The 17,276-nt window shown below is 39.1% G+C and overlaps 2 protein-coding genes across 8 annotated transcripts; both read left to right on the top strand.

The window, feature by feature from the left end:
- Positions 1–289: 289 nt before the first annotated feature.
- LOC110051598 (TNF receptor-associated factor 2-like) lies at positions 290–15,876 on the top strand. Of its 7 annotated transcripts, none has more exons than XM_089275120.1 (9): positions 2,167–4,909; positions 5,014–5,089; positions 8,391–8,546; positions 8,993–9,044; positions 9,854–9,958; positions 10,199–10,363; positions 12,981–13,058; positions 13,171–13,260; positions 13,831–15,876. In XM_089275120.1, the coding sequence occupies exons 3-9, from the start codon at positions 8,398–8,400 to the stop codon at positions 14,857–14,859; spliced, it is 1,668 nt and encodes a 555-aa protein (XP_089131246.1). In that variant the 5' UTR covers positions 2,167–4,909; positions 5,014–5,089; positions 8,391–8,397; the 3' UTR covers positions 14,860–15,876. The 7 variants fall into 7 exon arrangements, with proteins under 7 accessions (XP_089131248.1, XP_089131246.1, XP_089131245.1 ...); XM_089275121.1 differs by lacking the exons at positions 2,167–4,909; positions 5,014–5,089 and adding exons at positions 5,105–5,318; positions 5,765–5,952; XM_089275125.1 differs by lacking the exons at positions 2,167–4,909; positions 5,014–5,089 and adding exons at positions 5,252–5,318; positions 5,765–5,952 and having other exon boundaries at positions 8,391–8,525.
- On the top strand, positions 585–2,305 carry LOC149102242 (uncharacterized). Its single transcript, XM_089274547.1, has 2 exons — positions 585–670; positions 2,029–2,305. The coding sequence occupies exons 1-2, from the start codon at positions 585–587 to the stop codon at positions 2,303–2,305; spliced, it is 363 nt and encodes a 120-aa protein (XP_089130673.1).
- Positions 15,877–17,276: the final 1,400 nt, after the last annotated feature.

Genomic DNA, 17,276 nt, shown 5'->3' with positions numbered 1-17,276 from the left:
CCACCACCACCACCACCACCACCATTACCATTACCATTATCATTATCATTATCATTATCATTATCATTATCATTATTATTATTATAAAAGAAACTAACTAGACTGAGATCGTGCTTAGTCACTCCCTGGTAGTTGTAGTCTCCTTCGCAGACGTTCAGTCAGGGGAACTAGCCCAAAGAGCGTCTACGCGCAACGTTAGCCCGTGTGTAGACGTCTGCTATGCACGCGGACTGAAGATTTTGACTTCCGCTGTACTTCTTTGTCCCAGGTCCCGCGCTGATAACGCCTTCCATTTTGTGTTCTTGTTTGCCTTTTCAACTCCTTGCATTCCACGATAAAGCCTCGGTTAGTTGTTAGGTTTCTAGGCATTTTTTCGTCGAGCTTCTTACTCATTGCTCATAAGAGATGCATCGGGACACAATACTACTGTTTTAAACACTATCTTGTTTCGACGAACCACAAACATATGGATCTTTCCGTCGAATGAATTGTCTCGTGAATTTTACTCCAATTTGCTGTATCTGTGTTTTGGACATCTGTTCAACCTTTGAGTTTTTGATTTGGTACCATTCCAGCTTAAAAATATGTCGACACAAGTAGAAATAAAGGAAGAAGGTTCGTTCAAGCAAGCCTTGTCGGATGTGAGGAGCGATGCGTCCCCTACGAATTGGTAAGGAAACTTTACAATATACTCACCCAAGCATAATACAATCTATGGGCCTTTAATAACCTGTGAGTAACAAGCTTGTCGTTTTTGTTGTCAATGATACTTTTGCCATTACTTTTTTTTTTGGATTAATTAGGGCGGAAAGATCACGTATTTCCGCTAGGTAAGGGTTAAAATCACTCAAAAAATGTAATCTTAGCTTACTACAGTTAGCAGATTGCGTGACTGTCGTGACAAATCTTTTATTATTATTTATAATATTATACATGGGTATTGCGAACGATACAAGCTTACGCTTACCTGTTCTGGGATTATTTGTATATGCAGATTTAAGGTTATATATAATTATTCATATTATATCTATTATCTGATGTAATGTTTTGCTTCCTTTTCACTGGCTGCAAAGGCCCACCTCCAGGCACATCATAGTCAGCATTTTTATATCAACTGCTTACAAGTAATGTTCCATCCAGGTGCATTAATTACATTTACTGCCTGTTTGTGATTTTATTGTAATTAGTACCAGTATTCTGCTCTTGTTGTGGCCTTGACAAGGGGCTATACAACTTAGCTTTCAATGATTGATTCAAGAGCTATCAAAATATTCAAATACATGTAGTCAGTTATTTATCTATTTATTTATTTATTACAATTTAATGGCAGATTTACATAACAACAAACAAACAACAACAACAAAAAATAAGCCATAAGGATAATTTGTAAAAGAGTTGCATGACCCCATATTAAAAGAAATCACCTCATAAAATTAAAATTATTAAATTAAAGTTTTTACTTAACATGTTCACAAAATGTCAAGTTTCTGTTGAGTTTCTTTACCTGGCATTTTGAACAAGGCAGTCTTTGTATACAGGTACAAGACTGTACTAGAGCCTTGTTGTTTCTGTCAGATACCTGCCCCAGAAAAATAAGCTGGGAAAGTGGGAACTTTAATTTTAAATCAAGGAGGATCTTTTTAACTCAGTTGGAAAATAGTATGGCTAGTTTTCAAGTTGGGGAAAAATTTCACTCCCTCCTTCTCTCCTTCTTGACGCTTCCCGTTTAAGGAGTGAGCACTAGCAAGAAGGAGTTATAGCAGTTAGTTGGGAAAAAAACAGCTCGCTCAGTCAGTCAGTTAGACAGTCAGACAGTCAGTCAGTCAGTCAGTCAGTCAGTCCGTCTGTCCTTCCGTCCATCCGTCCATCATTCAGTCAGTCAGTCATGCTAAATGAAAGGTTTCATCTTCTAAGTTAATATTTAACCCACTGGAGACAAGCTACCCCATCTAAGCTTGATTTTGATTGACCTAATTGCAACATGCTTACAGCTCAGAGTGTTACATGTGCGTATTGTTTAATCTACAGGATGCTGGCAGCACATTGGGAAGGTAACCCTAATGTTATCTACTGCAAAGCAAGGGGAAGTGGAGGTGCCGATGAAATGACAGGTGCACTGGAAGACAGCGAAGTCATGTATGGCTTAGGTAAGCTACTGAGTAGACTAGATAGTCAGATAGGTGTGTTGTTTGGAACTGTAAATTCCACAATACAAGTACAAGTTTGTGGACTGGAGAAAGTGATATTAAAGGACAAGGTTTTACTACATCATCGTATTGCTGTTAAAGATTTCTTCAGGTTCTAACATACAGTTGTAAAATAAAAACAAATTCCAATTTATATACAACTTTGTCGAAGGCCCATTGATCAGACCTTGCTTTGGCAACCTGTTATAAGTTATAAAGCAGTAATGGGAAAATTAAGGTGGGGCAATTCACATTGCTTGTTGCCTGCTGTCAAAGATTGACAGCAGCTACATTTGTATATTTGCTACATGTTTGTACATGGAGAATCTTTCTTAACTGCTAAAATGTTGAAAACAACAAGTATCTTAAAACAGTGCCATATATGTGACTGTGTCTTTATCCATGTGGTTAACAGGAGTTATTTTTGTGATTTAAATAACTCTTTCTAAGTGAAGGTATTAAATTACATTGTACATGTAAGTAGACTCCAGTGTATTAATGGTTGGGTTAATCACGACCAACAATTTTGTTTGGCTACTAAACAACAAGAAACAGATTGTAAATTTATGACATACATATACATGTACTGTACTTGACCTGAAAATCATTTGAGAAACAGCACAGTTGGAATAGTGGAGATCTAAGCCTGACGTTTTGGAAAACTTTTCAGAAATTCAGTATAGAAAGCAGAGAAATTAAGTGGCATATTTAAAGAGTAAACAGCAGGTTGCTGCATGAATGATTGTAAATGTGGGAGTTGTTAATAATTCAAATAAGGAGTAGGTACTTATTATGAATCATCTTAACAGGATATGTTCTCAAAAATCATTTCAATTCTAAAGCACGCGGTTAATGACAAGAGTACATCACGAGGGGAGTGCTCGGGAGCAGAACGTCGTTAGCCCCGTGAGCTGTACCTAAAATTAACTGCACCCCTGCGCCGAAGTCATCTGACAAAACACATGATCAGTACAAACTTGAAACTTCTATTTCTGGTACTGGCTTGATCGAAGTCGTACTCGTGGAAATCATTTGTTTAGCACTCCCATGTCAACACCTTCCTATGCATCAATAAACAATAATGGTTGCGAGTGAAAATCACATGACGTAATTAAATGGTTAATGATAGTCATTGCATGGAGGCTTTCCTCGGACACAGTATAATGTACCATATATTATAGAGTCACATGAAGTAAGCAATGTCTAGAACGCATACTGACGAATTCGATTCAGCTTGAATCGGTTCCCTTTGTATCTTCTCCATCGTTGAACTCTGACCGTCACGCAGTAGCATGGTTAGTTTTAAAAACGGGCTTTGATCACAAAACCCTTCATATGTCTAACGAGGACCATCGTATAAAAATAGCCAATGCAAGGTACAGATAGCAGCAGCAACAACAACAACATCAAGAAAAATTTGGAAAAAATAAAAGATGATGATAGATGATATACTAGACCTTGACTACAGATGAGACATGCGATGTGCACGCGTGCTGACTTATCATGACACGCGCATTTTTATCAAATAATTCCTTTGTGATTCTCAAATAAAGCAAAACCAAACAAAGTGCTACTCATGCTAGTTCTGATTTGAATGCAGTGCAGCTTGTCTACCCTACGTAATTACCGTGAGTATGATTTTACTTGCGTGATTGGATAGAAATAATTTACTCAGATCTCTTCCGCATGCTGGTACATCCACGATGTACAGCAATACGTGTTTATGATACATTCTATTTACAGAAACCTAAAACTTAACTTCCCCTGCCACGGTTTCATTGTGCCCAGACTAGCACTTGGGGGAATACTGGTGCCCGAGAAGTCAAGCTTTATTGTGAGCGTTTTTCGTCTGCGTGAAAACCCAGCCGTGGATGAAAATTTAAAGTAGACTTTAATGTGGCTTTTTAATAGTGCTGATAAAATCTTTTTCATGTCTGCCAGGTCGTCCGTAGGTATACTCATCATCCAAGTAAGAACGCTTGATTATTTTAATTTCGTTTGTTACGCTTTATTCTGATCTTGGTAGGCTCGATTACCGGCCGCTGTACGGGAAAAGGGCCCTCGAACTGAGAGACCGGCGGAATTCGAGCCTAATCTCGCTACTGGCTTACCGCAAAACTACAGTAAAAATGTTTGCTGACCGACAGTGTAGTAGGTATCAACTAGTTACAGCTAGTGTGACTTTGACTTAAATATATATCCGCACGAATATCAAAAAAGCAGGATAAGTTGGAACTCTGGAATATGTAATATCAGGATAAAAACCAACTTCTTGCGAACGAGAGAGAGAGAGAAAAAGACATTACACAGACTCGCTGAGAGACAGGCTGTGATCAGCGGGTTAATATAGCTGAGAGTGGGGGTTATTTTTACTCATAGCGTGACTAATACACCACGGTAATTGCATGTGACCGCCAAAAGTGACAAATATGCATGATGTCATCGTCTTGAAATTCGCTGGGGGTTCCCCTTATTTAACACATCGCAATGACATGCAAATTTAAGACGTCTTCGGATGTGAATGCAATGACCATGTCTTTTTAAAAGTGACGCCTGAAATACGATTGAGGAGCTTCGCGGGCAACATGAGAAGCATCGCTGGGATATGGGCCGTCACAGAGCCATTATACTAGACTAATACTTACCGGTCATGCAACGGCCCGGTAATCCAAGGTGGCGCTTGTTTGATCAGAATTCGCTCACTCGTCAATATACCCCTGAACGTGAGAGGATTTCACTGAGTACGTAGTGTTTTACTAATTTACCGTGCTTTACCAACAGTTATTTATCGATGACTAATCATGATTTTGCGAATTCTTCGCGTAAGGGTTACCTCGACGACCTCAGGAGTGTTGAATGTGATTCTGACCTCCAAATCTGTACAAGCAAACTACATCCAACTGGTGAGTACCTAACCAAGGTGCGGGAATCAGTACAGAATATCAACTAGCTGATATCAAAATATATATACTTTGATAAATGTATTATATCTTGATATTTTGACATGATATTTTGTTAGCTGACTTTTTGATATGATATCTACTTTCATGGCTCTTATTGGAAAGAATAAGCACCGTGATAACATCCATTATATATCATGAAGGTCTGGATGGGATGCAAACGTCATCTCAGGTATATAGGTTAAAATTTTGTCTACAGTATTTGTCAGTTGTCGGTTAAAATTTTCGGCCATTTGTTAGTTGTCAGTTAAGTGGCTGTTATTTATAACTAAAGACCTAAAACCTCTCCTGCTGCACTTTCCATTCAACAAAAAAATTCCGAAAATTTCGAAACGGTGACATATGTATCATATTTCCTGGCCCGGGAAGGGTTTCAGACTATCCGGAAATTGTTGAAATTTTGACAAGCAAACCATGCAACCGAAAATTTCTTAGGTCTTGTTAAAATTTCTTTTTTCAATTTTTCTCTCTTTTATAAAAGATCATACAGTCCATACAAACTGTGTCACATCAGTTAACCCCATCCAGGTCGCATTACAGTGTAATAGGCAAAAATAATTACGGCAGCTGAAAACTTGCACGAAATCTAGATAAATCTCTCATTTTATGGTTCTACAGGGGATTCCCCGAATTGTGATTTGCAAGTGTCCTCTGCAACTCTACGTTGGATCAAAAGTGATCTAATCTAATAGAAAATGAAGAATATATAAAAGTAGAGACCGATACAACGCCAAAGGATGGTTTTAAATTTGGTGTACTTTCGGCTGGCCACACTAGCCTTCTTCAAGTACAATGACAATTTTACGGTAAGAAATCAGTCTCAGTCAAAGAAAAAAAGCAAGAAGTGCTAAGTAAGAAGATACTAAGATACTATCTTTAGATGAGCCAGCAAAAATGTGTCGTGAGCAAAGGCACGCGTGCACAGGCAACCCAAGCTCACGTTCTGATATTGTGAATAAAGCGAGTTTGTTTGGGATCGGACCCTGTCATTTCAGAATGTATAATTTCGACTGTTTTGTGATTAAAAACGGACTTATCTTTTGCTGTGCAGATTAAAAAAAGGGATTTTGGCGATTGTTACCTCGTCGACTTTTACTCTTTGAGGTGAAACGGTTCGGTCCCAAGCAAATGCATCAGTCAAATCCAGTAGTGTCTTCCCCCGGGCCAACCCCCGGGCCAACCCTCGGGCAATAACAATTTATATAAAATTAATAAAAGAACAATGGCAAATTTTCCGGGGTGGGACAAATAAATGGGTCAAATGCGCCAAGGTCACAGTCATGAGTCATGATTACGTGAGCTTGGGCTGCCTGTGCTTCATGTCGTCATCACGCTTATTAAAAATTTGCGGTGTAAGCAGTTATATCAGAAGACTTCGTGAGTTGAGATGCTCGCACTACCTGCAGAGTTTAAGGGAAACTATTCATTTTATAGTCGTTGTAGATGACACTGGAAAGGTACATATTCGCCTTCATTCTTCACAAATATGACGACTCTTCACGACACAGGAGTATAACTGAAAATTACAAAAACAAAAAAAAAAAAAATAATAATAATTATAATGTTATTGATAATATTGACTAGTCATAATTATTGATGATGTATTGAACCTAAACTTATGCGTCATTACTTAGATAGCAGGTTTACCCAATGCTGACGTTCAATATATGCATTTAGGCCACATGATTATATCTTTATGAATTCGTTTGATTCGTTATTCTTTGATGATCTATATGCAATAGTACCATACTTATGTCATGTAAATAACAATTACTCACCAGTTAGCCATTTTTAAATTATAAGCGCTTAAATCTTTAAATTGAGGGTGTTTTTAGCAGGTTGTATCGTTGCTATAGTAAGCCTTTATGCTGTTGCTGCAGAAGGCGACAAACGTATCAAACCACCAGAGATTACTTTAATCTTTATTGTAGTTGATTAGTAGATTCTGAAGAGTGGATCTCTGTGGCTTGGAAGAACTAATACGATGAAGTCTGCCATTGAATGTTCGCAATACTGACGCTGATCGCAACTGAAATCGAAACCTAAAATTCTAGTCCTAAAACGAACTATTCATGAGCTGCCATATACAGGAAAACTGCAATCGCTAAACTCTGTAATTAAGACCACAGAGAAACATAATGAAATAATCACGCATATTTCTATAATCACGCATTGTTCAAAGTCACGCATTCTTCGTAAATCACGCGGGCTGTCCGTGTTCATGTTCATAGATAACGCAACGAAATTAGAACTGTTCATAACAGTTATAAAGATGACCATCAACTCGGTATGATTGGACCTTAGTGTGATAAAATTATTTAGCATCTCTTGATAAAGTTTGGTAGTATTGATGTGGCAAAATGACTGCTTGAAGGTGCTAAAAACTGTAAATGTTGCCAACACATACCTTATGAATAACTTCACGATTTTCTGGATTGCAGTGCCGTGCGTAATATGTATGGGTTATTGACCAAGCTTGTTCGGTCAAGATGGCTGGATATTGGCCAAGTTCTTTTTTTGCGTGTTTATTGACCGAGACGGAGTCGAGGTCCATAAACTCGCAAAAAAAGAACGAGGCCAATATCCAGCCATCTTGACCGAACAAGCTTGGTCAATAAAGGATTTATTATATGGCTTTCGGGGAAATTTTTCTTGCGGGACACGGCGGGTAGTCCCGGGCGGGCAAGATAGCTCCAGCTTGCCCGCTCGGGTAGCCAATCACAGAACAGGATTTGATTCATCTTGCCCGCTCACGGAGCTAGCCATATAATATCCTCTATTTACACCCATACTATAATATATATCGCCCGGATTACCTGGCCTTTGGCCTAATATGCGAAACTACATGTCATTAAGCGCAAGGCGATACTTCTCAGTTGAATGCTGTGAATTCGCGTTACTAAGTTGTAATATTTTTGTGATGGAAAGAGGCTTTGAAAAACCATTTGTGTTTAATGCCTTAATTTGAGAGTAGCTTTCTGTTGTAGCAGTTTCTCCTTGCCCCTGGTTGAACATAGTGTTTTAGACATATTTCTAATGTTCATCACTAATCTTGTTCCGTCCTCCATCATCCCGTTGGGTTGCGGAATGCAATAATTTGCGGAGCAAAAGAAATTTAATTATCGTAAAAACTCTTATTCTGAGGCCGTTCACTTCTGAGGATGTATGTTGAAGCATACGAAACATCAGACCATTAACCAATTTTTTTTGCAACTGTTTTCTTTCATTTATGTCGTCTCGGCAGTTGAGCCATGCCTGGATACAATTTGGCTCCCATTGATCGATCAGGAATCGATAAAAAGAACTTGTGCCCTAAATGCGACGGACTTCTTAGAGAAGCTGTGCAGACCATAGCCTGTGGCCACAGATACTGCAAAACGTGCGTGGATACTATACTAAGGTAACCTTATTATATTAGGTCATGAGCTTTTCCTTATTTTGTCTCCTCACTGCTCCCCCTCCTTTTAAGCTTTACCGCCAACCAACTTCTTGATATAAGTGATATTTAATTTTACTCAGCTCGATTAGCTGTTAAGTTACTCTAAGTGAATTTGCCTAATTTTCTGTTTTGTAATGAGCAATGTTAGCTCCACGTATGCAAGAAACTAAACGGGAGAAGGGCACCCAGGAGGGTTGCTAAAAAAAACACAAGAAGAAAAATGCTATTCAGTCTTGGTCTCTGACAAATTATTGTCTTTGTCGTGTAATATTTTGCAGTACGTCGGCTATTGAAAAAAGGAAAAATCAGTGGCTTGTACTTAGCTAATAAGTAAACGTGATTACTTCTAATTACATCATCGATCCCTTCTCGATTTACTAATTGTTTCCTTGTGTATTTTGCCTTAGCCAGGGAGTTGGAAAATGCGTCATCGATGATTTAGCCATTAGACGTGAACAGGTCAGTTCATTGACGTCACACGCCCTTCAACTATTCAACCTGTGTCTAAGCTAAGCAGCCCTTTTCACGGTTACCTTTGCTCATTTGCATTACAATAAAATCTAGCATGTATGTGAGGCAATTTCGGGCTATTGTGTAGTTTTAGCCCGAAATTTCCTCGCATCCACGTTGGATTACATTGTAATGCAAATGAGAAAAATTAGCCGTGAAAAGGGCTATTAGCCAACCTCGTTCCCAAGCTCTCTCTATTTTCCCCCCTTGACTCGGGTCTGGTCAGAAACTTTTCATTGTGGGTAAGGTCAACTAAATATGTCTTTCGCGATCTGCATTGAAGAGAATTCAGGAAGTGCGGTCGCTAACTACCTACGGGCAATAAATGACTGTATACCTTTGAAAGTTCAGCTACATTCAAATCTTCATGCTAACTTGAGTGGACAAAATCAAGAGAACCATAATCTCTTGACAAAATAAATTAAGGGAAAAACTTTTCTTTCAAGAAAATTTATCCAGCTTAATCAAGCATATATTTCACTATGATTTGAATTAGAGGTTTCGTTGTTTCTTGTTGCGTGGACATCAAACACATCGTTCGCTATTGACGGTGATTTTCAATTACCATTGATGTAAAATAATTCTTGATTACGCCAACAAAACGCGTTACATCTAAGTCCAGATATAAACTTAAGTTATACGTACATAAGTTTGATCGGCATAATGCAAATATCCTCAACAGGCAACACTCTACCGAAAATTGGTCAAACAGTTCTATATATAATATAATGTCATTTACATTTTGTTAACGCCTAAAGGTTTTCTTGGACCGCTTTGTGGAGCGAGAGATCCAGTCATTAACTCTTCACTGTGTTAACCAGGAACAAGGTTGTGAGTGGAGAGGCGAGCTGAGGAAACGAGAGGTGAACTTTGTGAAGTAATTTTTTGACAGATGCGCGACGTGATCGCGCCTATAAATATTCTATTGCGAAAAATCCCCCATTACTTGTGGACGGTATTAATTGTGTACTGTTCAGTTAACTCAAATCCGGTTCTTATCATACAATTATATGCACAATAAATGTTCCGTAACTTATTGTGCTCATTAGATTTTAATTACTGGCAGCTTATGTTTGATTCCCAACGTATTGCGTTATTATCAGGTTCATGACGCTGTCTGTGAGTACGTTAAAGTACAGTGCGTTCATTCGGGATGCGGTGAACTGGTGACCAGGGCAAAGCTCGCGGAACATCTCGAGCAGGCTTGTCAGTACAGAATGGTAACACGTGAGTACTGCCAAGCTCCTGTCGTTTTTGCAGATATAAAGGTAAGCTAACGCCGGAAGTAAAAAAAAACAAAAGCAAAAAACTAAAAAAACAAACAAACAAACAAAAGAAACATAACAGCAAATACACTACAGCTAATAGCTAGATTGCATTTTCATAGAAGGCGAAAAGTCGTGCAAATTATGGGGAAGGTATATATAATATTAAGCTCTCTCAGTTTCACACACCTGATGACCACTACCATAACCTAATGTTAACATTATTTTCATGTGGAAATATTTTAGCTAACAGACAAATTTGACTAACTCACGTGACTTGAATTGGGTACAACAACAACCAAAACAAGTGCGTTCGTATTGACATTTAGAGAAAAATAAGCCACGATTCCGCGGTTTTGTTGTACCGGAGACTAGGGACTTTAAGCAGCGGGGACGCGGACGGCGACGGGAACGCCAAAACCTGTGAAAGGGCTGGGGAGAGAACGCGGTTATGTCGAGAATTCACAAACATTAAGCAGCACCGTCGGAAACCGCGGTTTCCGCACTGTCAAGCTTATTGACATTATCGATATTCGTCCTCTGTTTATCAAGATGAACTAGGATCACTTCATTGAAAGAAGTTCGCAATCAGCTCTTGATAATCCACGATGAAGGTGTGTTAAACGATCACGAACTTCTACTCTTGTACGATTTAAACCGGTCGAATGATCTCGACTAACCTTATGATTCCTTTCCTGATTTTAACTTCGATGGTTTGAAGACGATGAGTGCCGGTCCGAATTTCGCTTCCACAAACGCAACTTGCCCCTTCTCGCTGAGTTGTACAATGAAGTAAACGAACTTATTATCAGCAGATGTTTAATCAGACTAGCGCGACAAATCAGTGTGCCGACTGATAAAGATCTAAGTAAACCACTGATCTTACGACTGAAAATCGAAACAGCTACGCAAGTTTTAATGGTGTCTACCCTTTTAATTGTGTTAGAATTTCACCATGATGAGCCATTCGACATTTGAGTACTTCTCGAAAGGAAAAATTTCGATTGAAATTCGTGTAAGTTGTCTTTATTTACATTAGCGTTCAAAAAGATATTTCACGGTACTCACATGTTCGCCGACTGGCTTGAGTTCGCTTCAGATTTCTCGACTTTTCTTTAAAATGAAATATCTCACATGACAAGAGAAAACAAGTATTAAAGTTCCTCGAAATTAGTAACACGGGTTATTTAGCGTTGACACAGCAGAGGAAACGAAAGCAAAAACCCACGTTTTCAGACAACGCGAAATGAGCTTCACTCACGTCGGGCCCGAACGCAGAACGTCAACTTGTTTCCCGCCAGTCATGCGCAGTGGACCTTTTGGCTTTTCCCTGATCTTGTGGCGTTCCCGTCGCCGTCCGCGTTGTCTTTGCTTAAAGTCCCTACTGTCCCTACTGTGTCATCAACACAGAGAAACCGCTTTAGAAATATAGCAAGACTGGGGTAGTCTTGTAAAGATTGCATCACTCGGGATGCCTTTGATATTAAAACATGAATAATCAATCAACCGGAACAATAATGCAAATACATGATTGCAGTGTCCACCGCTTCCTCCCTTACACGAAGAGCGTTTAAAAACTTCTGTCCTGCCATCGCTTTCCCTGAAGATTACGGCTAAAATGAGGCTTTTCAATTTTTCTTAGAGATCTTTAGCAATGTGCCTTTACATGGAAATCCTCCAACTGCTGAAACGTGAAAACATCGTAAACATACCCTTCCCGAAAGAACTTATATCTTTCTCCAGCATTCTTTTTTCGCCTTGCTCGAGCCGCGAAGACCATGTTCGTTGTGCCAAATTTTGGAAAATTTCTCGAGTATTTTGACCATTTCTATTCTTTATTAAATTAACAACTACAGCAACGCACAAAATTAACACGACAAATACAAGTGGCTGCAATAATAAAGAAAATGTAAGGGAGCCTCGTTTTCACGCAATGTAAACACCCAATTCAATGTCACGTGTGTGTTAGCCGAATTTGTCTATTGTTTGCTTATGCGATACCATCTCTTTCACAACATCAGCCTTCTCTTTACGAACCTGCCAAGCTAGCTCGGTACACTTAAAGATACCTTTCACTTTGCTAGCTTATATATATATTTGCTAGCTTATCTATCTATCTATCTATCTATCTATCTATCTATCTATCTATCTATCTATCTATCTGTCTATCTGTCTGTCTGTCTGTCTGTCTGTCTCTGTCTGTCTGTCTGTCCGTCCGTCCGTCCGTCTGTCTATCTGTCTATCTGTCTGTCTGTCTGTCTATCTATCTCTATCTATCTATCTATCTATCTATCTATCTATTTATCTATCTATCTATCTATCTATCTATCTATCTATCTATCTATCTATCTATCTATCAACCTAAAGTTAGCTTTTAATTGGCATTAGTAATGATGGCATGAACATATTGTACTGGGCCGGGTTGTTGTACTGATCTGTTGGTCCTTCTCAAAACAGAAGGACCAACAATACAATCAGACTGAACCTCATCGAGAAGTTACAAAACTAAAATTGAAATTCGTGCTAAACCTGGGAACCGTTAGCTTAGTCGAGCTTTGACTAACCCGGCCCACAATTTGATAGCTAATACAGCAATTGATCATTTTTCTTTCTTGTACAGAAACACCAGGAAACGCAATGTCCTTCGGTCTTGATTGTTTGCCCAGAGTGTAACAGGAAGGACATTCCTCGTGCACAGGTGAGCTCATCGCCCATTTTAATTTACTAATTTTGCGCCAAGGTGGATACGATTGCGTTTTGACGTTTTTTAATGAAATTATTTTATCTAAATTGTTTTATTTACCTTCCAGATATCTGCTCATCTTGATCCAATGGCCGGAGACTGCGAAGAGATGCAAGCACCTTGTCCATTGACGCAGATTGGATGCTCTGAAACTAAAGTCTGCTTGTTACTTTTATTTTGATTTGTCAATTAAGCAATCACACCTCCCTATGGTACATGTGAGGCCTTTCAGAGAATTTTGTTCTCGAGTCCAACGATTACTTCTGACAACCTGCTGTTTTACTGCGAGTTTTTCTAAGTCTTGAAGTTAACATTCAGCCTACTTGTAAATGATATTAGAAAATGAAAGTATTAAAGTCGCGGACGACTTCTATTCACGATTTCAGTCTGTAGTATCAGAAAACGATCGCGTACTGAGTAAGCGTAGCGAACTGGGGAGCGAGTCTTCGGATACAACTCAAGGAGTCAATAATTAAACGTGTAAAGCATTTTCCGTGGTGGAATTTGTTTATTTTATTGATTTTTTTGGTACTGAGATTTTTCTCGTGCAAGGATTACAGCAAAGGGAAAGTAGACAAAACTAGTTATAGATTTCAGTTTGAAATTAATAAACGTAAAACATTAGAGATAAGAAATTATCATTAATTGCATACATTTTACATTACATTACCTCATTGTACATAAATTGTGCTAATTCATCTCCTTTCTTTCGTTATCCATTTTCTAGATCATGAAGCCGCAAGAAAGGAGGATTCATGAAGAGAGTGCCAGTGCTGCTCACATGATGCTCCTCTTTCAATCAGTCATGCAACTCTTCTCTGTGGTTGGCAGAACCTTGCAGGGTTCCAATCGAGTCAATGTCAGAGAGTTGAACTTACCATCCCAAGAAGAATTGGAGAGATGCGTTAAACAAGTGGAGAACGCGTTGAAAGAGAACAAAGAGTTGAAATCAAAATTGTTGCAGCAAGAAAACCGTATTCGACAGCTGGAAGGCGCAAGACAGGGAGAGCCAGTTATTGCAGGCTCAGCATCGGGGCAAGAATCAACGAGGGAGCTATCCCGGAGAATTGATAACGAAGAGGCAAAAACAGCTGACCTAGAAGTTCTCATCGTTGAAGGGAATCGGCAAAATGAAGATCTTCAGCGGCAAGTTGCTACCTTAGCAAGAGGGCAGGAAAGTTCCAAGGAAACAATAAACCGCTTACAAAGGCAGTTTGAGTCCGTAAGTCACTCGCTGGCTTTGCGAAATGTTACACTAAGTGATTTGGAGGAATATGTACGACAGCAGGATGTATCCAGCCACGACGGAATCCTATTATGGAAAATTTCCGACTTCACTAGGAGAAGACAAGATGCACTCTCTGGAAATCAGGTGTCTTTTTACAGTCCGTGTTTCTTCACCAGTCGTTATGGATACAAGATGTGCGCGCGCATCTATTTAAATGGCGACGGCATTGGCAAAGGAACTCACATCTCGATCTTCTTTGTTGTCATGCGCGGTCAGTATGACGCTTTACTCCGCTGGCCATTCAGACAGAAGGTCACCTTCATGTTATTGGATCAGGATAACGTTGAACACGTGATCGATGCCTTCAGACCTGATCCCAGCAGCTCCTCCTTCCAGAGACCAAGAAGAGAAACCAACATCGCCAGTGGATGTCCCACCTTCTGCCCTCTATCCGAGTTAAACAGCCACGCCTATGTCCGAGATGACACCATGTTCTTGAAGATTATTGTTGACACCACAGATCTGTGAAGCTATTACGATCTCGTAGACTGGTCAAAAGTACGGTTTGCTGATATTAGAAACTCAAGGACCATTGAGGATGATATCATCCAAGTAGTACAACTACACATTTCCCAATGCATGTGATTTGAATTATGTCAACAGACAAAGATAAAGGCCGGTATACAAAGTGTATGCACGTCTAAGTCAAAACACTTGAAAAGTTTGGTGTGAACCGCAAAACAATCGACCAATAGATCAGAAGTGCTTTACTGAATCGAAAGGAACATTGTATTACGAGTGATAATCAATATTGTTCGAGAGGAAGGACAACAATGTTGATAATCTAAAATATGAAACAATCGTGAAGGTTATTAGTAGTTTTAAACATTTATTGGAATATCGCAAATGGCCCTGGCCTGGCCCTAAAAGGTGTACCCTTTAGCAGATTTACAAATGACTAAAATATTTATGGATAACGAAGCGATTATCGGGCATTATATATTTGCATGTTCCTCAGACTCGCTGCGCACGTTAAGGAAAATGGAAGACAAATGCCGAAATTATAAGATTCTCGAAAACTTGGACTCGTTTCATAAAGCTGAATAGACTTATAGATTTAAGGAATCCTTGCAACTTGAAGTAACAAGTCCATGATTCATACTATTTAAGTGCGATAATGAAGAACGGAATCGAGTTCGTCCCGGAAGGGTTATTAGTTTGCTGCTTGATTTGTTTTGTACTTGACTTTTAATATTTATTTTAAGTGATTTTGCAATGATATCGGTGTTCAAACTTGAATAAGTTCAAGGTTTTCTGGACTGAGTTTTCTTCGAAAACCATGTTAGAGAACTAGGATCGTATATGCTTGTTATCAGTAAATACAGAAGCACAAGGTGATATTCCTCTGATAATTCTACGGCGAGCAATCCGTATACCGTATGCTGACCAAAAGGGGGTTTTTCCCCGGGATCTCCGGTTTCCCTCTTAAATAGAACGATTTTTGTAAGCCTTAGAAGTAGCGAATTAAATGCAAGAAAAGGTCAATGATTGTCTGTTTTGTCGCTAGTTGCTGATTTAACAGTGAACCTTAAGCAGTTAGTTTTACGTGGGTAAAAAGGGCAAACTTAATCAATACGAATTAGAATCGACTCAGTTTCCGGCTGGTCTTCAACCTTCGGTCGTCGAGCAGCGCTTCTCGTAACGGAGCGAATGAGACTAAATATAACAGATAACGTCACGACTTAAACTAAGTTGGGAGTAAAGAGAAAAAACACTGTGACAAAAACCACGACAGTAAATGACTGTACATGTTTATGTTCGTGAGACAATCCGCGACACTCTCGAAGATAGCATGGCCGAGTGGTTTAGGGCGCTGGATTTGAAATCTGGAGGTCCCTGGTTCAAATCCTCCATCCTACCGCTATCTGGATTTGTTCTCGGTAGCCCCAAGTTCAACTCCTCGACAGTGTTGTGCAAATAGTCAACTGGTCAGCCTCCCACCAGTTGGGATTCTTAATAGTTTATGTTATATTTGAAATATTTCTTTATTTATTTATAGTGTCCCCAATTAGCACATTAGTGCTAAACACATCGACACTTAAATAAAGTTATTATTATTATTATTATTATTATTAAAGATTCACACAGCTATTGATGATATTGAAGCTGGTTTCGTCATTGGCTCCGGGCAACAACAAGTTGCCTAGGGAAGCCAAGAAGCACCCCTTGTTTGCTTTTTCTCTTCCTTCTAGAACATTATTATTATTATTATTATTATTATTATTATTATTATTATTATTTCCAAAAGGTCTAGATAGCAGCAGACATGTAAAGATTTTAAGGAAAAAGACCACTTTTTTAAGTTTAAAAAACATGTTTCGACAGAACTTCTGTCATCCTCAGTTGAATGAATGAGTACAAAGCAAGTTGAATAATAAGTAGGCAAAAATGCTAATTAAGACAAATAGTAACAACAGAACGTGAAAAGGTATAAATTAAAAGGATAATTTTAGATTTACATGGTGTAATTGCTGATTGAGGCAAGGTAGTTCTTTTTGAATATGGATAGCCTCCTTTATCTTGAGCTGAAAGCTGGTAGTGGCGTGATCTAAAATATGAAAGCAGTCTATAGAACACAATGAGCGACAACGTTCAGAATTCTGAAGATGTTTGAAGATGTGAGAGGCCTTATCAACGGCTAAGTGCTCACGTACGCGTGTGGAAAAATGTCGGGAGGTTTCGCCGACATAACAGGCATTACAGCCCGCACATGTAAACTTATAAACTACACGTGAACGAAGCCCGCCGGGGATAGGTGGATATTTGGTGTGAAAGACCCTATCCCCGGCGGGCTTCGTTCACGTGTAGTTTATAAGTTTACATGTGCGGGCTGTAATGCCTGTTATGTCGGCGAAACCTCCCGACATTTTTCCACACGCGTACGT

This window comes from Orbicella faveolata, unplaced genomic scaffold (assembly GCF_042242905.1).
Source record: "Orbicella faveolata isolate gen_17 unplaced genomic scaffold, um_ofav_v1 contig_36, whole genome shotgun sequence".
Lineage (NCBI taxonomy): Eukaryota > Metazoa > Cnidaria > Anthozoa > Scleractinia > Merulinidae > Orbicella > Orbicella faveolata.
This window is presented reverse-complemented; position numbering and strand designations above follow the sequence as displayed.

Bases quoted from the DNA above. Each gene is read 5' to 3' on its own strand.
- LOC149102242 (XM_089274547.1), top strand. From the start codon at position 585: ATGTCGACACAAGTAGAAATAAAGGAAGAAGGTTCGTTCAAGCAAGCC. The intron at 671-2,028 runs GTAAGGAAACTT...TTTAATCTACAG, and splicing joins GATGCGTCCCCTACGAATTG to GATGCTGGCAGCACATTGGG.
- LOC110051598 (XM_089275122.1), top strand. From the start codon at position 8,398: ATGCCTGGATACAATTTGGCTCCCATTGATCGATCAGGAATCGATAAA. The intron at 10,364-12,980 runs GTAAGCTAACGC...TTTCTTGTACAG, and splicing joins TCGTTTTTGCAGATATAAAG to AAACACCAGGAAACGCAATG. The intron at 13,059-13,170 runs GTGAGCTCATCG...TTTACCTTCCAG, and splicing joins AGGACATTCCTCGTGCACAG to ATATCTGCTCATCTTGATCC.